Genomic DNA, 26,581 nt, shown 5'->3' on the forward strand with positions numbered 1-26,581 from the left:
CTGGTTCAGCCCATCTGAAGCAGTGTACTGGGGTGTGGCACTTGGAACCAACAGGTGAGAGATGTAGGAGACAGATGAGGCCAGTGGTGCCTATCCACCCTACAAAGTAGATAGCAGCATGCCAGACACCCAAGGTACTCAACTACCTCTGTTCGGAGTCCTCTGCACCAGAGAGAGATGAAGAACAGGGAGAAATGGAGAGAACTGGTTGCAAGGCCATCAGCAGTGCCCCAATGGTTATGAGACTATGGGACAGACGAAGTGTGTGTGGCTCCTTCTTTTTCTCCACAGGTCTCTCTTGTTTCTAGTTTTTTTAATGCCCTCCACCCTGCCCCCACCCAGCACCCCTTTCCATCTCTATTTGTGCTTCTCTTTATTTATTACTCCTTCCCTCAGACAGAAACTGAATAATTCATGCAGAAGAAAAAGAGGTAAGAGGCAGAAAGAAGAAGAAAGGAATGTTCCTGTTTACGGTTGAAGTGAACGAAGAGGAAAAGACAGCGACAAAAGACACATACATCTTTGACTCTTTCACCACCAGGTTTCTGTGTGAAAAACACCCCACAGTGCCAAATGTTTTAGATTATATATGCTCTCAGTCACAAGCTTCAGTTCATGTCAAAACAACACAATGGTATTTGAGTTCATTTGTAAGCATTTGTGATGATTTTTCTGGTGTTTTTTGTGATGCTGGTTCCTTGGTGTTTATTTTCAACTATAGTGAACGTGGTGTGCTTGGTTTTGCTGTGATTAGTGCCTGTGTGATTTGAGACGGTGATGGTGCCTGTGTTGATACACATATTTTCATGTCACTTAGACTTAAATATGTACATCTTAGCCAATGCCATGTGAGACTGTGTTCACTTTGTACATATTTTACATCACTTAGTCTTAAGTTTGTATATTTTATTGTAAAGCGCGGTAAGCCCCATCTGCGATGGGGGTACTGTGCTATATAAGCCTGCATTTTATTATTATCATTGTTATTAATGGATTTGTTAACTTCAAACTTGGTCATGGGGCAAAGCTGAGTTGTTGATCTCTTGCCAGGAAGCTGGCTGCAGCTGTCGAGCTTTGTTAAAATGTGAAAAACATGATGTTGACTATGTCGCCTATGGCAGTGAAAGAGTTAAAAAAAAAAAAAAAAAAAGAAGAAAAAAAAAAAGAAAGATGGTAAGTGCCTACGGAGGAAAAGAAAGGTGCATGCTCTCACACAAATGCATGCAAGCACACACACACACAGAGCCTTCACACATGTATATGCACACACACACACACAACCTGACACACTGATGCATGTCCGCACACACACCATATACACGCAAGGTAAAAACAATTTTTTTCAAAGAAAATATGCATCTCCACATTTGTACTCCTCATTCTTCAACACAGCTCCACAAACAAAAGCTCTTTCAATAACAGTATGTTTATTATTCTAAAAGGTATTTCACTTCCAATCAAATGTAGTCTGCCTTACACCACAACAATATAGGCATACATAATTATCATATATATTCACAGGCTAAAAACAGAAAGAGGATTCATATTCCCATCACCAGATCATGATGGACATTTGCATCTTCCTCTGGTAACACACACACACAGTATCCACACTGATTTGGTTACTTCACACATCTGGTACACTATTGTGCAGGCAACAGGCAGATTCCTATCGACTTTTTCTGTAAGAAAAGCAGTTTATTGTGGCAACTTCAGTTCTTCTGTGTGCTTGTTGTTTCAGCAATCACTATGGTATATTGTATAATTATATTTTTCTTTTTTAGTCAAAAATATGTACACAAATCCACACATACATCCATTAAAACACACATGTGAACTGGAACACACACACAAACATGTATACAGAAACATGAGTTCTAATACGTGTGGTAAACTCTTCAACTTAGTATCCACCACTATCTCAAACTGTTTGCATAAAAGACCACCATATATTCAGTCAGAGAAATAAAAGCTGCCATCACCCAAATACCATTGAACAAAGCAGCAAGCACAGATGAGAGTTTCACAGAAACTTGGTATTGGGAGGAACAAAGCATTGTGCAGCCTTGGCCCTCACTCACTGACCTGTCGAATCTGTGCTGGGAAATGTACAGTTATCAATACATCCTGAGAGAAAAGGTGATCTTGTCCTTATGTACAACAAAGAACTTAATTATGAAGAGGTGTTTTTCTTTTTTCTTTTTTTCTAACAACTGCTAAGGATTTCAAAGACAAAATATTCATACCTTCAGTGAACAAATATACACCATATACATTCAAAAGTGTGTGTACACACGCTTAACACACACACACACACACACTCACGTACACAAGTATGCGCATGTGCACACATACAAACAAACAAAACAATCAATTCCCTCAAAAAAATTAGTCTCAACTCCACTGACAGTCATCTGTAATCACAGTAGGTTCGACAACTCACTGGCGCACACAGTATAGGTATATAGGTATCACATGGATCTTCACCGCAGGTTAACTATTGCCTTAATTCCTATTGACTCATTTCCATGTCAGGGAAGAGATCATGTACTTATCTCCAGAATGGTCACAGCTTTTTCTTCTTTTTTAAGCTCCCTGATTTGATTTTATGTCATGTACTGGTCCAAGAGCTTTTGAATAAGGAAGACAGCATGAAATCCATGTGCGGGATGCAATCTGGCAGGCTACACTGATGCAAACACCTTGCTCTTCATGTGTGCATTGTTACAGACAAAGATCAGTGACTTCATCACCTTTAGTCTTGATGCCACCATGCCTCCTAATTTCTCCATGGATGTGTGCCTTGCATGAATGTCACCAAACATACTCATGTACTTTACCCTTGTAATGAAACAATTTTCCCTGCATTCCTCCATTAATAATTCAGCCCTGTGCCAAGCAATGCTCTGGGGTCAAAGTTTGTTTCAATTAAACCGCTTTCATGTTTCTACACATGCATAAACTGCTCCAGTATTTCCAGCTGACTCCGCACATGTCAGTTGGGAGGAAAAAACAGTTGATTTCATTATATTTCCAAAAACAGCTGATTTCATTATATTTCCAATGCATTTCCCCAACAGTACAGCATGGAAGCCTGCTGTAAACTCCCTTGGGTTGAATGGGTTTACACTCATGTTGTTAAAGCTTTGTGAACCAAATTAATCTCAAGAATACAATGCAGCTCATGGCATTCATCACTCAAAATGGTTAAGTAATATCATCTGGCTGATGAAATATCAAATAGAAGATAGATAATCCCAAAGAAAATGCTTGCACCTTACTAGCAGGTCTGTCATGAATAAAGATCAGCAAAAATGTGATTGCAAACTGCATAATTTCACTGTCTCATTCTTCATGGAATTAAGCTAGACATAAGCAGACTTCTACAGTGAAAAATACACACACTGTCCCATGGACATACACCTTTAACAGATTTCATTCTACTCTCCTGTATGTTCAAAAACATATTTCTTTCTGCTCCCCTTTATATCCACAGATAAATAAAATCTAATTTCATTCTACCACCTCTGACAGCTTGCCGTTTATTCTGTGGACATATCTGGAATACATTCATATCCAGAATGGGTTTCTACCCTGGATGAACAGCATTAACTTTGATTAAGCCTTGAAATTTGCAGCATGTGAGGCCTGCCCTTACCAAATAACCAATAAAGAAAACAGCAAGTTATCATTGGTGAGGGTCTCACTGACAAAGGAAAAAAAGAGGGGGGGGGGGGGAATGTAGGATAAAATCATTTAGATACAAAGGAGACAGGGAAAAAAACTGGCACTGGTAGGGTGTTAGCTGTTGTATAGCACGGTGTTAACTGTTGTATAGCATGTTAGCTGTTGTATAGCACGGTGTTAGCTGTTGTATAGCATGATGCTTTTGTTAAGTGTAATGTAACACTGCTCTGAGGAGTAGCCCAACTTCTACACAGAGAAAACCTGACAGTAAAGGAAAGCAATGCTTTGTGGATGAACACAACATAATATAAACAACAGTGCAATGCAGTACAATCACCACAATATTGTCATGGAAAGTTTCCCTAAAAAACCATGGTTGAACTGTTGACTTTCAATCTGATAGTCTTGGGTTCAATCCCAGTATGCACACCCCCCTAAAGTGGAGTGTGGTTGCCTGTATGGAAGGGTAAAAATGGTCATACATGTAAAAGCACACTCACAGATAACTTCAGCAAGGAGGGTTAAGAAAAAAATGCCTTCACAATGTAATAATAAACTATCAATGGGAAAGTAATCCATGTTCTAATCAGAAAAAAAATCCAAAAAATCCTCCAGCAAGAAAGCCACATAAAAAAGACAAAAGCCTGAGAATATAAATAACCATAATGATACAAGCATGAATTATTAATGGAATTATCTTTTGAACAATTGATAACTTTGAAACTTTCTTCAGGCAACAAATAAAGTTCTTTCATTCCAAACTTTCTAATATTACATAATTATAATGACCAAAAAGTACTATAACAAAGTGCATTGTCCCACTGGGTTGTGTGATATAAGAAGCAAGCTGCCTATTACTAATATTAGTAATTGAAGTAATCAACACGATTCCTGATTTTAAAAAACAAAAGAAAACGAGGGGGCAAAAGCCAATGTGGAAGAATGCTAGAAAAAAAAAAAAAAAAAATTAGAGTAGAAAAGTTTCCATGTTCTCACTTCATGCATAAGAATCCATTTACACTTAGCTTTCATGACACTGGACATCTACAGTTAAAATTGCTCCAATGAATTTAATGTTTTAATGACTAAAAGATACAGGACAAATTTAGGACAAGCTTTATCTATTTCATGCTGAAAACTGAGTTTGATTTGTGTTTTTTCATCATGAAATCCAGGAAGTTTTTTTTTCTGTTCCTCTTTTATGTCCATATAAACTGGACATGTGTGCAGTTTCCCTTTTCACAAATGCAGGGATAAGACAGGTTTTGATCACTTTTTCTTTTTTAATTTCTTTCAACTCATCCCACCCCCTACTTCTCTCATGCTTAAGTTCTTAAACGAATTATGGAACTTGGATAAAAGGCACAGCGTTTTCAGTGTCAGCTTATGCTCTTTGCACAAATAGTCGTCGGCAGCAGATGAGAACCGAGATTTCAGTCATGAACATCCTTTTGGGATCCAGTTTTCTTAAACTTTTAACTATTATTCTATATTTAGATTCAAATTCAGATGAAATATTTCACTCTAATGCCTTATCAATCACTGACAGGAACAAAGTTTATTTCTTGTTGTTTTGTTTTTCAGTAAAATAAGCCAAATTTAAAAACCTGTTTACAAATATGGGTTTTAAGTCTAACAAGGACTTAAAAAAGGCATGTCACTGAAAATCTTTTTTAACCTATAAAATCTGTATGAACCCTTCTTGTAACCAAACATGTTATGTTCTTGTTCCTATTGTGTTCAAGGACGAATCCCATTTGCACTCATTTTCATGTTGTTTTTTTCTTTTGTTGTTCTTTTTTGGTTATTTTCAAGCTTCCAAATCCCGTCAAATTCTAATATGGGTTATCAGGGGTCCTTTGGTATGTATGTTTTAATTTCCAGTATGAGTGAACACATGCTGGGGTTCAGGGGTACTGACTTGACACTGGTTTATAAAGCTCTGATGGCCTTCACCTTCCAAATGGATGTTAGTCACACTGAAACTTTGCTTTTCTGCCCATCTGTACACAACAGTGACAAGATAAGTAGGAAGAAGGCAGGTTAAAACAGTACATTCACATAACCTATTTCTGTTGATCTTCAATACAATTTTGTGTGTGTGTTAAATGGCTGCCCAAATTTCTGAACATATACACAGGCAAGGCACACATACTCTCTCTCAGATTCACACACACACATACAATCATCATAAACAGTATGATTAGTCATCCCCATCACAACACTTGGCATAAAGGGAATACTACTATGATATTAGTCCTAGTAAACTTTACACTACAGCCAGTCTTTAACAAAAAGTATTTTGCATAATTATGAAGAACTATTTTCTCAATCAAAAACCCTGATAAAGCAACAGAAGCCCAGTGTTCTAAAGGATGTGACTGTATATCTACATATCTATGTGTGTGTGAATGCTTGCTGTATGCATCACAGTATCTCATGTATGTTGTGTATACAAATTTGATGAAACTTTTAAGGCAGTAGATTTTTTTTTTTTTAATTAACCATGGAGAAATGCTTTTGACCAATTTCCAGTAAAAAAATAAAATAAAAATAATAATAAAAATTTGTTAATTGAGATTAAATAGACTTTCAGGAGGTAACAGCTGCATGTATTGTTTTGAGTGTACAATCATTTAATATTTCGGTATTGCTGATGATGCTCTCTTCTTGGGGAAGCTTGAAGCCTATTCAGTTACAGAATTGGAGGTTACATTTTGAGGAAGACATTTTTTTTAGTGTTCTGTTCCCATCCTTCAATGTGTTACTGGGGGGGGGGCGGGGGAGGGGGGGTAATCTGACACAAGTTTATGTTTCATTTGTTTGGTAAGCACTTTGTCTGTACCTTACCAAATGGATCACACGATGTCAAAGCTCCATTTTAAAATGGTTGAAGGTCTTGGTTTCAACCAAATTTTCCCAAATCATGAAATACAACATAAATTCAAATAAAGGAATGAAACACCCAACTTTAATAGTGCCAGGCATGGGACAGAAAGTGCACTACATTTGTTTTCTTTCATCACCATATATGATGTGTTCTTCTGATGGACACTGGAATGTTTGTGTTCTAGTGTACTGGTGATGTTAGCCAAAAATGAAAGAATCTTCAATCTGGGGGCATCCCAAACTTTGTTTTGTTTGTTTCTTTTTACTGCATCACTTTGACCACTGGTTTGGGGTTTTTCCCCTTTATTATTACTTTTACAAATAAATTTCATTTTAGACCAGCCGCCGTGGCGAAGTGGTTAGCGTCGTGGACTGACGGCTGGGAGGACGCGGGTTCGAATCCCAGCGGAGGTGGGTTTTTCGGCCCGTGGCCGGCTCCTACCCAGAGTTGAGTGTGCTGTGGGCTTAAATGGGGAGACTGGGACCACACAGTCGAGTGTCATCCACTTCAAGGATGCGTCTTTGGGTGTGTTGCTCTAATTACCTGACCAACACTGCAAGTGTCTGTATCTCTCGGGCCTGGTTAACGCCGGGATATCATTATGACAGGAAGCGTAGAGTACAGCCTTGTCACGCAGTCCCAAACCAAAATGGACCTCCATAGCAACATCGTCATCATCATCGTCATCCTCCTCCTCCTTCATCGTCATCAATATAAACAAAATAGTCTCAAAGTCTGTGGCCTTTCATGCCCTGCTCTCATGGTGACCTCAGTTTCGATACCCCTCCACTTCCGTGCTTGGGGTGAGTCCTGTCAATGTCGTCAGTGTCGGCAGATTCATGGGGGGCTGTTGTTTGAGGGACGTGGTGGCGGTCTTCACTCTGGGAGGGACGCTCACTCAGTCTGGCTCCGCGACTAAGCCATTATTGTCGTTAGTAGGGGGCTTAGTAGGTGGTGTCCTAAGTACGTTAAAACAGAAAAGGCACCACTGAACTCCACCGAAGTGACTCACCAGCAGTGCAGGGTCTCTTCTGGTGTGTGGCCTCCTGGCGACCTAACATCAATGGTTCCCTGTGGACTGCCGACGCTGGAACTGCGAAGGACGAACCCGGGTGTGGCCGTGTATGGGGGAATCTAAATGAGCGGCGTGGGAGTAATGCCACTGAAACGGTGCAGATAATGGGGCAGCAAAAAACAAACAAAAAAAACAAACAAACAAACAAAAAACAAAAAAAAATTTCATTTTACTTTCAATGTTAATCGCATATTTCAGTAGTTTTGTGGGTATCATTTCATTCAAAATACATAATTCTTAGCAAAGCTTATGTCAACTGAATAAAATTTGGATTCAATTTCAATTAGCGTAAAAAAAAAAAAAAAAAAAAGTTTAGTCTTTGTAAGCTCTGTAAGACAGTGGATGGGAAAAAGAGTTGTTCAGTATGTACAGGTATTTCTACAGAAAGAAGTGTTCATTTATTTCATGATTTTCACATCTGGAAACCAAACTTCTTTTCATCTGACCTCAAAAGAACTATATGGGAGCAAAAAAAAAGGGCTGAAATAAACATCACGTAACTAACAATGTATGTAAGGACTCCTTCTCTTCTTTTGCCCCACTCTTACACATGATACATACCTTTCCAAAATTGTTTTCCCCAATACACATTTACCTCCCTCACGTTTCTGTTTTCAATATTCTGGATCATGATTACTACATATACAAACTCACTGAGATTTTCCATCATATGTGGAAAATCTGCATTAAATTCTTTTATGTAACAGACACATGTGTACTCAGACACTTTTAGGTAAGAACTGAATATATGCTATTTCAAAACATTTCTCAAAGTGATAAACAGTAAACACAAACAGAAAGACAGCAGAAAACAGTTCTACAAAAGTGAACTGTTCATCAAACAAACCAAGACTCAAGTGGGCTGACATAACTGGGAGGGGTGAAACAACTGAACTTCACACACAACAGTGCCATTTTGAGCAAACAGAAACTCAACTCTTCCACCTCCAAACTATGGACAACTACTGGTGTGAAAGAACAAATAAATCACTGCAATTCAGGCCATCAACAGTTTAAGTGGAAAATACATCTGCGGTCATTTCTAGCCAGTGATGATGTCATTTGCACAACTACTTTGTCCGGGCTGCACGATATTTCTTGACATATGCTGCGACAAGATATCCAACTTTTTTCTCGTTGATTTGACCTCGCTTCGTCACCTGTTGAAAAAATTCATGAACTGTCAATACAATGTGACTTTTTTATATCTTTAGATTTTCCTATCAGAGTTCTGATAATTGCATGCATTATTGTATACACAGTAAAACAACCAATTAGCCAATATGCCAAGAAAAAAACAAGCATACTCCAATGCACTCACTCCAAAGCACACATTTTCAAAGATATGCCTTCCAATTTGACCATGATGAAAATTTTTATTATAAATGCAGACAAAAGTATTTAAGTATTCTGTCTTAGTCGTTTCATTTTTTACAGATGCATTGTTTTATTTTCAAAACCAATCACATTATTTCTTCTTACTCCTCTACAGGTCTGCACGATTTGTGAGTGAGTTTACCATCATCCCTACATCAGCACATGTTCCTATATGTGTGTTTGAGTGCTTGTGTGTACATGTTCTATCTAATAGTAATATGCTGTATTCCAATAACCTGGTTTACAAATCAGCGCTGTCACTGCTGAATTCACAGACCTTGTAGTCGTCAGCTCCCGACAGACTACCAAGAAGTATTTACAAATAAGATTTTATTATTCAAAATTGGTTAAGCCTCTTCATTAAAATTGGTCCACATGTAATATAAGCTACCATTCATTCAAACAGAGCAACCTCTGCATTACTACGATGCCTCTACCCATTTAAAGCTCACAAGGCTTAGTAAGGGACTTTACCTTTGGCACACACTTCTTCAGTATCTCCTTGTACTCCGCTTTGCTGATCTGTCGGCTGTTGTAGAAAGGTCGGATGGCCTTTCTCACCTCTTCAATCACCTTGCTTTGAAAGTCCTGAAGGCAAGAAACAATTACCATCATGAAAAAAAAATTACATACATTTATACAAACTGTAACATTTTCTATTTTACTTAGGTGGCATACGCTATAAAAACCCAAGTTAGAAAGAGATTTATCCATAATCAGCCAACAACTTATATCTTTAACATTTAGTAATTCACTGAAATTATTCATTTGCCAAGTGATTGGGTGACTATCTTTTTATCTGACTGATGTTGTTATCGTTTTCATGGATGACACTTTCTTAAAGATAAATTTTGAACAAAACAGACAGCCCAGGGACAGACACAATCAATGGTGGAGATTGGTGTGAATTTTCTGAAAGGAAAAAAGCATTAACATAACTTTTTTAGATTTTAGAATAACAAATCCTGATGTCTTCTGCAGTGGTGGCATCTGCATAGAGGAAAATAATAATATGAGCAATCATCCACCATGAAATGAACACATCACTGCCCAGACCAATCTCAAACACTGAAAATTGCTTCACTTCCTTTCCAGTGATAGATGCAAAAAAATAACATTTATGACTATTTTCAACTGCAATTGTTAATAATGTTAATTTAATCTGATATTTTAAAAAGATGGAAATGTGAACACTTGGACGTTTCCTTTCAAAATATTTCATCGCTAGATTAAATCACACATAAGTGATTACTTTCATGCAGTTTTTCAGAAAATCTGAGATGTACCAAGACAATCAAAACTGATACACCTGGCCTTTTGTAAGTTGTTTATATTTTTAAACATGTCACATACCAAGATAATGAAATTCAGCCATCAGAGCAAAACAGCAAAAATATAGAGTAACTACTTTATAACCTGAACACCCCTGAAAACAGAGCAAGGCTGCCTACATGGCGGGGTAAAATCTGTCATACACATAAAAACCCACTTGTGTACATACCAGCTGCAGCCCACAAACGAAGAAGAAGAAGATAACCTAAACAGCTAACATTCTTGTTCATTCTTGAGTACTGGTAATAATAATACATTCCAAAACCCACACTGCAGAGTAATAGATTTGATGCATTACCTTTTAACCTCCAAAAATATATCTGACAATTTATCAACCCGACAAGCAGATCTCAAAATTATTATAATATTAACCTCTTCAGTGCCCTGGGAGGTTTTTCAAAGATCTATTTTAAAATTATGTGTCCCAAAAGCCACCAGTCAGAAAGCTTGATATGTCTAATTTCATTACCCACAAACAGCAACAGCCAATCATGTTCTGTATGTTACCAGATGTTTCTGTCAGTACTTCTCTCAGAAAATTTCAAAATGGCAGACGATGAAGCACAACCTGGCTCTAGTGGCTTGGAACTGCAGCATGTTGCAAAAACCCACAGTGATTTTTTTCACCCAAGATGTCACAGAAGCTGTACAAGTCACTGAAGACACTGAAATAAGTGACTGTGGTGACAGAATCTTTGATGGTTCGCATGATAAAAATGAAAGTGAGAGCGATGATTTGCTGAGAGGCAGATAGCAGGCCAAGAATAGAATCATGGCAAACCCCATGCTGACCTCAAGACAACCTGTCCTGCGTTCAGGGCAGGGAGAGATGGATGAAGGGAGACCAAGTCAAACATTCTGTGAATTGCATGAATCACTGGACCAGTGTGGTTTTTGAAAATCAGGAAAACCTGAACAGTACTCAACCCCTCCCCTGCACTGTGTGCCAAATGGGTCACTGTTAACCTCTTGGATACTGACAGAAAGCGAGCATGAAGTGAGTGGGCATGGCACAGGCAGACATGGCATGTGAGGGACATGTATGCATGTTTGTGTATATGCGTGAGCGTGTGTGTGTGTGTGTGTGTGTGTGTGTGTGTGTACTAAAAGAAACAGTTTGCTGACTACATTTCTACTGCAGCTGCCAAGAAACTGAAAGTGAATGATGGGTTGGAAATGTGTAGAATAAAAGAACTTTGGATTGTAATTCATGACTCTATCTGGACATAAGGTACAACGACACATTTAGTTTTTTGGTTTTCATATATTTTCTGGGTTCATTTCAGCTGCTTTTACCAACAGTCTTTCACATAAATTCAGAAAGTATGTGAAATTCATTTATCTCACTTGTATGGCTCACTCATCGCTAACCAGGGTTTTATTTTAAATAAGCTTCAAACTGTCAGAAATTGATAGTCTTTTCAGAAAAGTACGGGTTATGACTACTTTCTTGCAGTGAGTAGTCTTCATACTAGAGTTGTTTTTTTTTTTTTGTTCTTCTTCTTTGTTTGTGGGATGCGACTCCCATGATCACTCATGAGTGGACTTTTACGTGTATAACCATTTTTAACCCCAACATGTAGGAAGTCATACTCCACTTTCAGATGGGTGCCTGCTGGGTATGTTCTTGTTTCCATAAATCACTGAACACCTATATGGATTATGAGGTCTTTAACATGCATATCTTATCTTCTGTATGCATATATACATGAAGGGGGTTCAGGCACAAGCAGGTCTGCACATCTGTTGACCTGAGAAATTGAAAAAATCTCCACCTTTCACCCACCAGGCACCGGGATTCAAACCCAGAACCCTCAGACTGAAGGTCCACTTGGCTGTCACAATGTTTTGTTAATCATTACCCTCTGAAACCAAAAACCACCTAGTAAATAGGACAACTGAAGAGGTTAATCTCTTTCCTGTTAAGAAGTTTCACCAACGGTTTCACAAATAGTGTCTTTTCTTTCTCTCTTTTCCCTTTTTTTTTGTTGTTGTTGTTTTTGTTGTTTAATACAAGACAAATAAGTGTGGAGGGTGTGAGAGAAATACAAGACAAATAAGTGTAGAGGGTGTGAGAGAAATACAAGACAAATTAGTGTAGAGGGTGTGAGAGAAATACAAGACAAATAAGTGTAGAGGGTGTGAGAGAGATACAAGACAAATAAGTGTAGAGGGAGAGAGAAATACAAGACAAATAAGTGTAGAGGGTGAGAGAAATACAAGGTGAGAGAAATACAAGACAAATAAGTGTAGAGGGTGTGAGAGAGATACAAGACAAATAAGTGTAGAGGGTGTGAGAGAGATACAAGACAAATAAGTGTAGAGGGTGTGTGAGAAATACAAGACAAATTAGTGTAGAGGGTGTGAGAGAGATACAAGACAAATAAGTGTAGAGGATGTGAGAGAAATACAAGACAAATTAGTGTGGAGGGTGTGTGAGAAATACAAGACAAATTAGTGTAGAGGGTGAGAGAAAGACAAGACAAATAAGTGTAGAGGGTGTGAGAGAGATACAAGACAAATAAGTGTAGAGGGTGTGTGAGAAAAAAAAGACCCCTTACTTCAGGATTGTCTGAAGACACAGCCTTAGATTCCGCCTCTGTTGCTTCCTCCGGCTCCGGCTCTGGCTCATCCAGGTCCATAGGCTCACCATCACTACCATCCCCGTAGTTATCAAATGAGCCTTCCTTCCCAGCCACTTGGTCCTCCATTCCTCCTGAGGATTGTGGAAAGGACGGCGCCTGTGAGGACTGTCCCAGCTGACCTCCTTGCTCCTGACTTATAGTGACTGGTGACCCAGATGTCGGTGTGTTGGAGTTTGAGCCTCCTGTCACCATCAGCAAGCTTTTCCTTATCAGTTCCAAGTGCTGAATGCTGAGGTGGTTGAGGTTCTTGGGCACAGGCAGGGTAGGGGTGGCCTGGTTCACATTACCCATCAGCCTGACTGCAGGAAGGGGAGGGGGTGGCGGTGGCTGATCCTGCTGCTGAAGGCCTGGTCTCAACCAGGGCCGGAAACCACCGGGTACTTGAAGAGGCAGGGACAGTGGGGGACGAAGGGATGGGGGAGGAGGAGGAGGAGGAGGCACTGCGGCAACAGAATAGGGGTCCAAGAAAGGAGGGGGCTGGTTGAAGAGGGGCGGGCGGAAGGGACCCGGAGGTGGGACTGGGGGTGGGGGTTTCTGGAACTGAGGGTGTGGATGAAAAAAGCTGGCTGAGGCATCAGCTGCTCCACTGCTGTGGTCCTGAGGATGCCACTGTCCCAAGGACTGTCTTTCTGTCACATCAGCTGTATCTTTGTGCTGATCTTCGCTGCTTTCTTCTCCAAAATTCAAAGTAGGATTCTGAGATGATGGTAAGCTATTGTTTTCTGTTCCTTGTGGTGTAGCTTCAAACTGCATATCTCTGTCTCTATCCCTTTCCATCCCGCTTCTTGCATCCTGATCATTACGCCGCCCTCGCTGACTGCGATCAGAATCTACTGTTCTCCATCCAGCTTTGGTGAATCGCTCGTTTTCTTCATCCTCCCATCGACGTTTGGAGTCTCTGCGGGGAGACCTGGAGCGCCAACGGTCTTCCCTATCTTGTTCATCCCATTTCCGACCGTAGTTTCGTCTATCATTTCGATTATCCCTGTCTCGACCACGATCTCTTCGGTCTCTTTCATCATTCCAGCTTCGATCACGGTATCGACGATCTCCTCTGTCTCTATCACGATCTCGTCGATCTCTATCTCTGCGGTCTCCTCTGTCCCTGTCACGGTCTTGACGTTTCCTGCCGAATCTGTCAGTATCACTGTCAGGGGAATCACGATCTCGACCGTAACGGTCTCTGCTGTCTTTTCCACGTCCTTTATCCGAGTCCCTGTCTTCCTTTGAATCTGACTCTATAGTCTGTTTTTCTCGTGCTGGACTACTGTCTGATTTTAAATGGGGCTGGTTATGATCTGAGTCCATGGTCTTTTTTATGAACAAGTCTTTATCATCAGGCACATTATCTTCATTTGTACTGGCACTGTGAACCTTTCTATCTGCCTCCTCCTTTGTCTCAGTCTTACAACACCCTCCTTGCAGCCTGTCTTCCTCTCCACTCCCGTCAGACTGATTCTGCAGTTGGTTGACTGTGTTCTGCATGTCCACATCTTTCTTACTGATCCGTAGACATGTTCCATTGACAAAGGTCAACTCAGTGTCTTCAGATTTGTCTGGACTTTCTGACGTGCATGTGACCTTGTCGCCAATCTGAGAACTGACACTGGACAGGAAGGTGGACAGGGAGAAAGACATTGGAAGTTTTCCAGATGAACCCGTATTCTCCTCTTCCTCATTCATGTCTTTCTTTTCTCCTTTGTCAGAGTCCCCTAATCTCTCACCCTCCCTGAAAGCATCTGATACAGATTCTCCTTTCATCACATCTGAAACTTTTGCTTCTTCAATTTTCATTGCTTCTATCTCCATCTGAGCTAGGCGTGCCATCTCTTGTTGTTGAATGTTATGGAGACGCTCCTCTTCAGTTATGTCTGACCACCGGCTTTTGCGTGCTCGTTTTGAGGTCGGCTTTCGTGGTTCTGAGGATGATGGCTGGCTCTCTTCCAGCTTTCGTTTCTTTGAGCTGTCAGGGCTTTCACTGATTTCATTGTTCTTATCAACACTGGTTTGTGGAGAGGAGCTCTTCTCACCAACACTGGCTTGCGGAGAGGAGTTCTTCTCATCAAGATTGGCTTGCGGAGAGGAGCTCTTCTCATCAACACTGGCTTGCGGAGAGCTCTTCTCATCAACATTGGTTTGCGGAGAGCTCTTCTTATCATGATCACCAGCAGGGTCTTTTTCTTGGGTTTCAGGCAGAGTGTTGGTCTCTTCCTGAGCAGGACCACACATCCCCGCCTCACTGCTGCCTGTATCAACACCCTCACCACCTTCCCCTGAACCACCACCTGCATCACTGCCACCCATGTCCGCATTGTCATTGTCATCAAACTGCTCACCGCCTGCTGAGCCACCACCACTACTACCCTCCCCCTGATCTGCACTACTGGGTTCCTTCCCTGCACCAGCATCAGCGTTGCTATCAGCAGAGCCCTCCTGTGTCCCTGGCTCCTTGGTGTCAGAAGGGCTGGCCGAGTCAGCGTCCTGCGTGCTCAGGCTATAGTCCCGCTTCAGCATTTCTTGGAAACTCAAAGCTTTGCTTTGACTGGTCAGTGGCTCATCCATGGGGAGCGTCTTGATTGGCTTGGTGGCCTGCAGGGAACCTGGGGAAACACATACTACTCATGAAATATTAGGAATGATGATAATGATTGACACTTATTCAGTGCTTTTTCTCAAACAGAGCTCAAACCACTTTACATATACAAAACTCATTAAACAGTAAATGATGAAACAATAAAATAATCAATTCACACTTGCTGCAGACAGACACCAAAAATCCAACACTTGCAAACACACTCACAGTTACAGTCACGCTCACACATACACAGGCACACATGTAGAGTCTTACACACACACACAAAACATTCATGACATGGCTGAAAGCAGTTTAGAACTGTGGAGGACAAAGAGATCAGTACTTTTCAAACAGATGGTCTTCAGAGAGGATTTGAAAGAGGCTGTGGAAGTGGAGTGTCCAGTGTTAAATGGAAAATACACATTGCCTGTAAAAAAACACCCTGACTGAGGCAAACTCACCATCACGTTTTATGACAATGTCAGTACTGTTCATGTGCAGCTTTGTCTGATCGAAGATAACATTCATGATGTCAAAGGATGAGGAAGATGATGAAGCAGTGATTCGTGATGCTGGGATTGGTCTGAAACATACATATGCAAAATCGGTAATGTTATGAAACTCTTAGAATGACTCAGAATGGTCATCAAAAACCAACAGACACACATAAACCCTCATAGCACACAAGCAAACACCTCTTTCACACACACTCACACACACACCACACTAATACACACCACGTATAAATGCACAGCACATGCTTACTTTTTGACAGGATGGCGAGGAATAGCAATATTACGAGGTAGGACGACAGTACTTGCATCCCTTGCTGCTGGGAAGACTTGAGGAGTATCAATATCTTCCCCAATGCTAAAAGACAAAAATAACTCATGTTTAAAATATCCACAAAAATACAAAACAGCAACACATTCCATACTGTACATAATGAGAAAATGAAGTAACTGAACACTATCTGCCATATCTAATGACAAACAAACCAACAGACAATACAAATTACACCCCTTCACTTACACCCCACTCCACCCCAAAAATGAGAAATATTGTGTATTAACCACTTTCTAAAATGAACCATCATTAAAGTATCATAACTGAAAGAAAAAAACAAAAACTAAAGCTTAATGTATGATAATATTCTTTACACACAAAAATGATATGATAATGAAGGAAGTAATTCAGTAATATAGATTTCATGACAAAAAACAAATAAGCACCACAGGAAACAAAAATGATACTGAATGATGACAGGCTTTTTCCTTTGTTTTTCATTGTCATATGTCATAACAAGATGTGAGACTTGCATTAGATTATCAACAACAATACATAACAAACAAAATATATAAATATCTCATGCACTGGCCAATGGATGGCCAGATGGCAGTATATGTATCTGAAGTGGGTGGACTGCTCTGAGAACTTATGCTATCAAAGTTGGTTTATTATGAAACGGCCGAGTTCGTATCATTCCCAATATGATTTCATTTGAAACTCTTACAAAGACTGAATCAAACTGTCATCTACATCTCATCAATTAAAGGCAAACTAAAATTTAAAAAAAAAGTACAATGTTCTCACACACACACACACACACAACATCCACTCAAACAACAGCAACTCACTCCTGAAAAGCAATTAGTTCATCACGGTCCCCAAGGATAGAGAGGGGGGCAGAGGCAAAATCCCTTCTGGAATCCCCAGGTTTATCAGTGACTTTACGCTGCATGGGTATCGTGCGTCCTAGTGGTGGTTTGGACAGGCCCAGTCGGTCAGCGATTCGCCCCTTGATCGTGCGGCTTATGGGAGCAGAGAATGCCTGACTCTGGAAAAAGTATGACAGATTTCGTCACAGTTAGTAAGACATAAAAGCTGCTGTTACCACATGAATACAATCACATGTTTTAACCATTTTCCCACTTTCACACTTCAATCTCATATGTTTTACGCCACTGAAACTGTTAGTTCTTGTATGTTTGAAGCAGTTATAACTGTCTTGAAACAAAATGCATGGTAGAATTCAAACTGTTGTTACCATATGATTATGCTTATCAACTTTTGTTCATGTCTTATTCTTGTACATTTAATAAAGCAGCTGCGTATCTGGCGATGAATACAAAGCATGGTAGCATTCACACTGGCTTAACCCAGCTTTATCTGTTTCTCATGCAGACATTCCACATCAAACACTTTGTTATAACACTTGTTTATAATCGAAGTTTTAAATCAACTCAAAATATTCAGATCACAAAATTGGTTGAGATATAAATCAATGTTCTAAATCTGTCCTTTTTCTGAAAAATGTGAAAACGGTATCTTAATGATACATTTTTAAAATTCACCTCTTCTCCTTCTCTCACCCCCTTCTAACAAATGCCGTAAATTCTAAAGAGCTTTAACATGAAATAAGAAGCTAAATCAATCCTAAAAACAAATTTCCCATCACTCGCCTGTAATTTTTTCTTCTAAAACAACAGCAATGTTATTAGTCAAAGTGTATTTCATCATCAACAGAATCTGACATTGTCTTCACTGATAAAAGACTGGCCATAATGAATACCTTATCCTTTGGAGAAATTTCACCATTTAAAGGCAGCATGCCAGTAGCTTTCTGAATACCAACCCCAAGACAATAAAATAATTCGCAAAAAAGATATTGGTCAATTAACATTCATTTACAATAAATAAATAAAGAAAGAAAAACCCATTGAGGTGCAACTGTTCTGTACTGAAAAGCAACTGCTCTGTTCTAGAATTCCTATTTATGCTAAGAATCACCTGTATTTCTACAACTACAGCGAGATAATGACTTTCACATGCAGATCAACAGAAAAAGAATTATACCGTAACACTGAAGCGAGAATTTTGGGAAACTCCAGAGGCCCTTGGAGAGGTGGAGCGCTGGGACTTTGCTGTGGTTTTCTTCTTTCTTCTTTTGGCTTTTCTCTTCCTCCCCTTTTTTCGTGGAGTTTTTTTAGCCGCAGTAGAAGTGGTTGCCTTCTTTTTCTTGGTCGTTTTCCTGCGTTTAGTTGTTTTCCTGCGCTTCGTTGTCTTGCGGGGGGTGGTTTTTCTGCGAGTGGCGCTGCGAGACCTTGCTGGTGTACGTGAACGTGCACGGGTTGCACCAGAAGTGGAGGCAGTGACTGAACTGGGTTCTGGGGTGGAATCCATGTCTTCCTCATCCTGCAAAGTCAGCACATGCTCTTTTTTTTTCACTCAGAAAATGGTGGCTGCATTATGCAATATTTTGCATAATGGATGTGCATGATGTGTGTGTGTGTGTGTGTGTGTGTGTGTGTGTGTGAGTGGTGGTGGGGGACTGCTACAGTTGGAGCACACAACAACCGCATCTGTGCAATATTATACATTCACAACAGAATGCACACACACATACGCGCACACACATCACAGCTTTCCTTACTTTCTTTTTTCTTTAAACTTAAATCTCAAATCAAATAGTTAAATTCAAAAGCTAAAAGATATTCCTCCACTAAATAAGATTCCCCAAAACATGCTGTCACTTTCTCTTCACATATCAATTCCTTTCATTTTAACAAATCTGCTTGTACATTTGTTTTGCAAAAGAAGTATCATGGCAATACTGTAAACCCCAACATGTCCATAACCTTGAAGTATTCTCATGCCTAACACAAGATAACAACAAATCACTCTTGTCCCTTACCTCAGAGGATTCCAATTCGGCAGGTCTGCGTTGCTGCAAGCGATTGATCTGGATGCGCTGACGTACACGCTCAGTTGCTCGGGTCCTGGGAATGTGTCGGCGAGGCACCACTGCCATAGCCTCCTCCACTTCCTCAGGTTCTGCATTAGATTCTAGAACAGGGGTCATCATCTAATGACATCTCAAGGATATCAGAATCTGAATCTCCGTCATCTAAAAAAACAATGACAGGGATAAAATATTACATTGACAGGCACAAGCAGAAAAGAGAGAAAAGGTAAACAAAATGAACAAAAGTCGATAATCTCTAGCATGTGCAGTTTTCAATCAGAAACAAAACAATCACAAATAAAAACTGAAGTTTCAAGAAAAAAACAACAAATATGCCTCTAACTATACAGACATATCACTACTGCCATTTTTCAAACTACCATTTCTGAAATAATTTAACTCTCTCTTTGCAACATATTTTAGGACACATAATCTTATCAACAGAATATCAACAGGCAAACTGACTAATTATATCATAGTTTTATGTTCACTTTTATTCCTATTGTAGCAAGATGGTTTCAGTGTCATATCAAACATATCATGCAAAGAATGTGTACAAAACATTAAATATAAAGTTGAAAAATAATTAAAACAGATTAACCATTATACACCTAACTCGCCCAATAGCGGCTTACAGTTTAACACCCGAAACTGCCCAGTACCGCTGTCTAAACGCGTACTTACTATGGGTGCAGCCATTGTTTTTTACATAAACGAGACTCTCGCGAAATTCACAGCCTTGTTTTCAGCACTTCCTGCCATGCATTTTGTACTTTTCAGAGTCCGATTTGCATGAATTTTGACAAAGTTGTGAATTTTTAAAGTTGCAAAATGAGTTTGATGATTGCCAAAAGCTTTAGCATATCAGAACGCCGATTCTGAAGATGAACCGTTTTATTGATTTTTGCATGAGAATCTTATAAAAATCGATTGAACTGAGTGACCTAGATATCGACTGACCAAGTTTTGCTGATAATGAGAGTGAAGTTGGTCACTTGAATGTGAATCGATCGCCGGACCTCCGAAATCATGAACCAAACACCAAACCTCCAAATTGATACTGTCAATGAGTTAGTCTTGATTTCACTGAAATTTATTGGCATTCTGCACGATCTTCCTGCTTGTGCTAGTTCAGTGGAATATACTACTGATTTGGTAAAGTTTTGCCAAAGTTTTGAAGTTTCAAAGTTGCAAGATGAGTCTGATGACTGTCGAACGTAGTAGTGTAATTTTGTAAAAGTCAATTGCACTGAGTGATCTAGACATCCACTGATGGAGTTTTACCGATATTGAGATTGCAGTCGGTACTTGAGTGTGAATTGATCACTGGACTTCCGAAATCGTGAATCGATCACCAGACCTCTGAAATTGTGAATCGATCGCCGGACCTCCGAAATCATAAATCGATTGCAAGACTGTCGGAATCAATACTGTCAGTCATTGATTGCAATGATACTTATTGGCATTCTGCATGATCTTCCTGATTTTGCTAGTTCAATGGATTATATTTTTCTTTTCATATGGAGAAATTACATGTGAGGTAGGTTTGTAGTTTGTTTTTGTTTGTTTGCTGTTGTTTTTCTCCCGACCATCATAGGAAAACACATCATCCCTCAAAATGAAAAGAACATAAAAATCAGCATTTTCATTGTTGGAATTCAAGTTGAGTAAGAAAAAGAATAAAAAGAAGATGTGTTTGAAACCACTGCAGACCAGATAAACTTATTTCAAAGAAAATCATACTGTAATTAAAAGAATTTTTTTTTCGAAGTTGACCATCAAATTTGACACTTTTTGTGTGTGTGTGTGTGTGTGTGTAAATATAAAGCAACATAAGCCTGGAAACAAAAATTCTTTTACAACTTTATTACATGTAGAATGCAGGAAAAATAAACATGTGCAACAAAAGAAGGTAATTATATTTTTAATCAATGTTTAGAATTACCCACTATCGAAAATCGCAAGAGTTATTCACCTTGGCACGGGAATTCATGGGTGATTAGTGCTGAGTGACCTGGGGATAAGAGGGTTAACAGAAAAATGCAAGAACTAAAACATGTACAGTGTAAACTCTTTCATAAATCACATTCACAATCACATTCACAAACTGAACACACTGTCTTGTGTCTTCATGAACACTTTCAGTCCATGAAAATAGTTAAGTGTCTTTGGCAACAGACTCTTAGAGCATTAAGAGAAGCAAAACATGTAAAACAAAAGTACTCAATGCTTTTACCATTGCCACCGCAGCGAGGACAAAACCACTCCTCTACTGGGACAGTTGCAAGAGGTGGAGTCAGGCATTCACAATGGTACCTGTCAAAATCCAACCAAACACACACAAACACATATAAATATATAGGTATATGTCCAATACAACAACAACAAAGTATATTTGTCTTTTTATTTCTCACATTTCATTTGTTGATCTTTCTTGCTAGTACATATGAGTGAAATGTGTCAATCTTCTCCCACCCCCCCACTCCCCCCCTATTGTAATACCACATTTATAAATAGACATTGAATAAAATTACTGAACTAAACTGATCTACCTTACCACTGTGGCAGTTCAATTTGCTGCAATTTCAAAATGCTGTTGTTGTATTTGTTATAGTACGGCTACTGATAGTGGTATTACTGATAAATAATATCACCATCATCAAACACAAGGTTCTTGTTCTTTGTAACTGGGTGGTTCAGGGCATTTTACAAGTCTGAAAATTGTTTATACTACTCACCCCTGATCACATCCATCACACAGTAGAAGCGTATCCTCATGATCAGCCAGCCCGCAAATTTGGCAGGCTGTGTCTTCTTCCTCCTCCTCCTCCGGTATGACGACGTCATCATCATCATGGTTAACACGGGCATCCTTAACGCTGATCTGCACACAAATCCATTCCTTACACTTCATATACAAGTAAACTGGCTATGACTATAGCAGCCCCACATACCGAACAAGGAATACACGGCCTCTATCACATGGTAACAATCATATTTATCTGTATGAAAAAAGGAGATGCGGTGAGTAAAAACTGAACTCAAGTTAAAAAGTCAAAACACAAAATAATTAATGTCAGACTTGATAAACAGACACCTCAATTATCTCTAATCACCTATACGCAATGTCTTTCTCAACTTCCTTCAACAAAGTATTTTTCTCCAAATAAAATCAACAATTGATGATACAAATACACACAACACACAAACACAGAGGCAGCGAAATCAATATAACTTTTCTGATGCCAAAAGATTCAATAATCATTAAAAAGTTAAAAAGAACTTACTCTTTTGTAGACTTTGGCCTGTCCCCGCTCGATATGCCAGAATGATATTGAAGACTATGCGGTCCAGTGGACAGGAGTTGTTTTTCTAAAAGTAAACCACAAACATAAAAGAAATCAGTTTGTATACATTAAAACATAACAGAAAAATCAAAACATAAATAGTATAGTCAATATGCTTGAGCAGATATAACAATCATGGGCAGGATAGCTAAGTAACTAGCTGTCATATAGTGATATACTGCATTCATAGGTCATCAAACAGTATGTGGAAATAACATCCAGTTTGCAATAACATTCTGCTGTCATTCTATTGATGTATGTAATATATAGTTCCACAAATGTTTCCACTTCTGATTCATTATGTTAAGATGTATGCTGAAAAAATATCCCAAAAAATGAAAATTTCACACTTTTAAGCTTCGTTCACAATTCATACCTTCCAGTTCCACACTTATGAATACAAAAAAGTATCAATCATCAAGCTAGATTCTAGGTATCAGCTCTCTCAGAAATAATCATCTTAAAAAAATGTATCTTAGTTCTTACAGTTACACACAAAACACACACATACACAAACACTTGATCATAAAAACACTCGCATCAATTTGTTCAGAACACACATACAGAGACAGAGAAAAAAGAGAGACAGAAACAGAGACACAGACTGAAGACTGAAAGACAGACAGAGCTAGAGAGAGGACAGGTCACAGTGCACACACCCCTTTCACTTACTGTTACACACACGCTTCACACCATCCACCGCCCAGGAAGATCAAAGTGTGAACTCTTTTTGCCAAACAGAAAACTTTCTGTTACACTGAGCAAAACAGAAAGAGTGTGGTATTTGTACGCACAGTATACAGCATAGCACTCACTTGTTTTATAATGTACCTAATAATCTATGTGAACATCACAGTCAATCGGCAAATGGGAGATATCCCAAAGTTCCCATTATTTCTCAGTTAGAAAGCAGTTTCTAGTTTGGTCCACCACTGGAAGGAAAGTTATCCAGAGAAATCTGGCTACTGCTTGGAAATAGTTAACATTTGTGTTCCATTGTGTTGCATTATACTCATTATTATAGTGCAAATTATCTAATGTATTGATTTGCATATCATTGTATTCAGGAGCAAGGTGGCAGAATGTTAAGATGCTTATCTGCCAAAACTGTGTCTGTGAGGGTCTGGGTTTGATTCCCACTCTTGTCTCTACAGTTTGACTGAGCATCTAGTCATCTGGATGAGACAAAAAACCAAGGTTACATGCATGCACTCAAGGCCTGACTACCACGGTGGGTTATGCTGCTGTCAAGCATCTGCCTAGCAGATGTGGTGTAGCGTATTTATGGATGTGTCCAAACACAATGATGCCTCCTTGAGAAACTGAAATCGTCATACCCTTACCTTGGACCACTCCAGAAGGCATTCCAAGCAGAACTGATGATCACAGCACTCTGGTGTTACATAATCCATGCCATTCATTGTGTTCAGACAGATCAAGCAATCTTTGTCAAGTTGCCCAGTGCTGTCTTCCACAGGTGTGCACAGCTTGCCAGCATCCTCCTGTGCAAAGTCCTTGTCTTCCACTTCAGCACCCTCCTCCTCCTCCTCCTCACTGTCATCTTCATCATCTTCCTCCTCATCTTCTTCACCATCGTCATCCTCTTCATCTCCACTTTCTTCTGTTTCTCCACCTGTAAAAAGACCAATCTTTAGTACTACCTTGAGGACTGCAGGCTTTTCTCAGTCAGGAAGGTCAAGTATTCTAAATCTAAAAATTACTGGCTGACTCTGGTGTTCTCAGAAACACCAAGAATGATAAGGATTCAGATTATAGGTTGTCAGCATTACTGAGAAGAAATGTTTGTTAATTTCCAGTTGAAAAACCACCAAGGCAACCATGTGTTTGTTCTGTATTGTCCATGTGTTCTGTGTGGCTTGTTCAGGATTAAAGAGGCTATGCCAGTCTTGAATAAAAGCTAATTTGTGTTTGAACATTTCTTCTGTCTTTGCTGCTGTGTGCACTTGTCAAATGATCGGTATAAGGACAGGCCCAGTGCTTCCTTTTTTGAGGAAGTGTCTGGGTTTGTTCCAATGTACCTTTTATTTACCTGTGTGCTAGATGAATCGGTAGCATAAGCAGCACTGACTTGAAGTTGTGTACCTTGTGAAAGGAGAGAGTTACCACTCTTTACTATTTGTTGATCGTTTCATCTCCTGGCCTTATTGTTTGTTAATTTCCTATTTCAAAATACATATAACATTACCAGTAATACCACAACCTCTGCATACAAACAACTGAAGAATGCTGTAGACATTTACCATCTTCATCTCCCTCTTCATCCTCCTCCCCATCCTCCTCTTCCTCAGATTCTTCAGTCCCCTCTTCCTCGTCTGTATCTTCACCATCTGCAGAACCAGGATCAATTTCATCTGGCTCTGAAATATACAGAAAAAAGGCAAAGTATATTATTCTGCATTGCTTCATGTTCTGCTTGACTAAAACTAGTAAAAAATGTAAGTATACCAGCCTGCTGATAAATTCATACAATCATACTGATTACAACAATAACAACAGTACTAGTACATTCACATAGAACAGTCAACTACCTAAAAGTCATTAACAAAAATGTGTCAGTCAGACACAATCTACCACATACACAATCAACATTCCTGTAACTGAATGGCAGAAGATGAAACTTATCAAGTTATCTGTCAGTGTTGAAAAAAAGTGAATATTTCCAAAGTGTGATTAACAGTACTTCATGAGAAGACAAGAAATTCAGTTGAATCAGTCATTACCACACCAACTACCAAAAACCCGTCTACTTTTGAGGCGCATGTGATGATGTGGTCACACACATGCGCGCACACGCACACACTCTAAAACTGATACTTACAAGTTACATTGAATTATATAAACACACACACACACTAACCAACTGAAACTTTAACTTCAGTTAAACACACAGCCACACCCACACCCAAACACACCAAAGACAGTGAACAATAATGTGGTGACATCGGCACACAAGCAATGGGCAAGCAGATCCAAAAAAACAAGTGTTTTCAGATTTTTTTCCCAATGTGGGAGACCAATGACCTATCACTTATATAAAATCATAAAATGTCTTTATCAGTTAATGATACTTAATCATAATTTACTAAAGAAAAAATTCGGCAATTTTACATTCCTCTAAATTTTGTTGTTTGATTTCTAATTAAGAATGATTTCTATGAAGGTAAGTGAGAGTGAGAAAGAGAGACTCAGAGAGAGAGAGAGAGAGTGTACACGTGTGAGCGTTTGTGCAGAGATGTATGTGTACAGAGATGTTGTGTGTGTGTGTGTGTGTGTGTGTGTGTGTGTGTGTGTGTGTGTGTGTGTGTGTGTGTGTGTGTGGTTTTCCATATATAATATTATATAGAGAGAGATGTGCATCTAAACACATGAACATAATAAGCACTATTACATATGAATCAATAAGTATATGCATAAAAGTTCCTGAATAAATTTGTTTGTGTAACCAGGCTTGGAAGATTAACAGATTAGTAATAATACTTTGACACTCTCCCAGTCCCAACGTCCTATATAGCATCCATCTGTGAGTGGCAGTGGTGACTACCTGGTTGCCTCGTGACACATAAGTCTCACTCTGCATGAGCACAGAAATGTCCCAGCATTCTTGGAAGTTTTTTGTTCATCAAATGAATGTTTCTAAATCTAATCTATCATTCCACTTTCACTTCAAATACTTACCCGCATCTGCTGGGCCAGAAGTTCCTCTTGTTTCCTCTTCCTCCTCCATCCTTGACTCCTTTCAAGAACTTTCCAGTTTCTTCAAGCAACAGGTGTTCTCTGAAGTCTGAGACAATTCAAACAATCCATGAATTTAAATCAATATGATACATTCCTAATTTTGTGTGCAACAGATGTTCTCTGAAGTCTGAGAGTGAGACAATTCAAACAAT

General features: G+C 39.3%; 1 protein-coding gene across 1 annotated transcript; it reads right to left on the reverse strand.

Annotated features, from left to right (window-relative positions):
• Nucleotides 1-1,410: 1,410 nt before the first annotated feature.
• On the reverse strand, nucleotides 1,411-26,418 carry LOC143286661 (uncharacterized). Its single transcript, XM_076594299.1, has 13 exons — nucleotides 26,370-26,418; nucleotides 24,935-25,051; nucleotides 24,017-24,066; nucleotides 22,065-22,210; nucleotides 21,563-21,642; nucleotides 19,276-19,427; nucleotides 18,438-18,776; nucleotides 17,219-17,418; nucleotides 16,347-16,451; nucleotides 16,043-16,164; nucleotides 12,923-15,606; nucleotides 9,504-9,617; nucleotides 1,411-8,812 (listed from the first exon to the last, which is right to left on the reverse strand). The coding sequence occupies exons 1-13, from the start codon at nucleotides 26,416-26,418 to the stop codon at nucleotides 8,723-8,725; spliced, it is 4,248 nt and encodes a 1,415-aa protein (XP_076450414.1). The 3' UTR covers nucleotides 1,411-8,722.
• Between the last annotated feature and the right edge of the window lie 163 nt (nucleotides 26,419-26,581).

This window comes from Babylonia areolata, chromosome 10 (assembly GCF_041734735.1).
Source record: "Babylonia areolata isolate BAREFJ2019XMU chromosome 10, ASM4173473v1, whole genome shotgun sequence".
NCBI lineage: Eukaryota > Metazoa > Mollusca > Gastropoda > Neogastropoda > Buccinidae > Babylonia > Babylonia areolata.

Coding starts and splice junctions, on each gene's coding strand:
- LOC143286661 (XM_076594299.1), bottom strand. CDS start 26,418: ATGGAGGAGGAAGAGGAAACAAGAGGAACTTCTGGCCCAGCAGATGCG. Junction 21,643..22,064: donor TGTGATGGATGTGATCAGGG/GTGAGTAGTATA, acceptor GGATTTTGACAG/GTACCATTGTGAATGCCTGA. Junction 15,607..16,042: donor CATTGTCATAAAACGTGATG/GTGAGTTTGCCT, acceptor GTGTTTCCCCAG/GTTCCCTGCAGGCCACCAAG.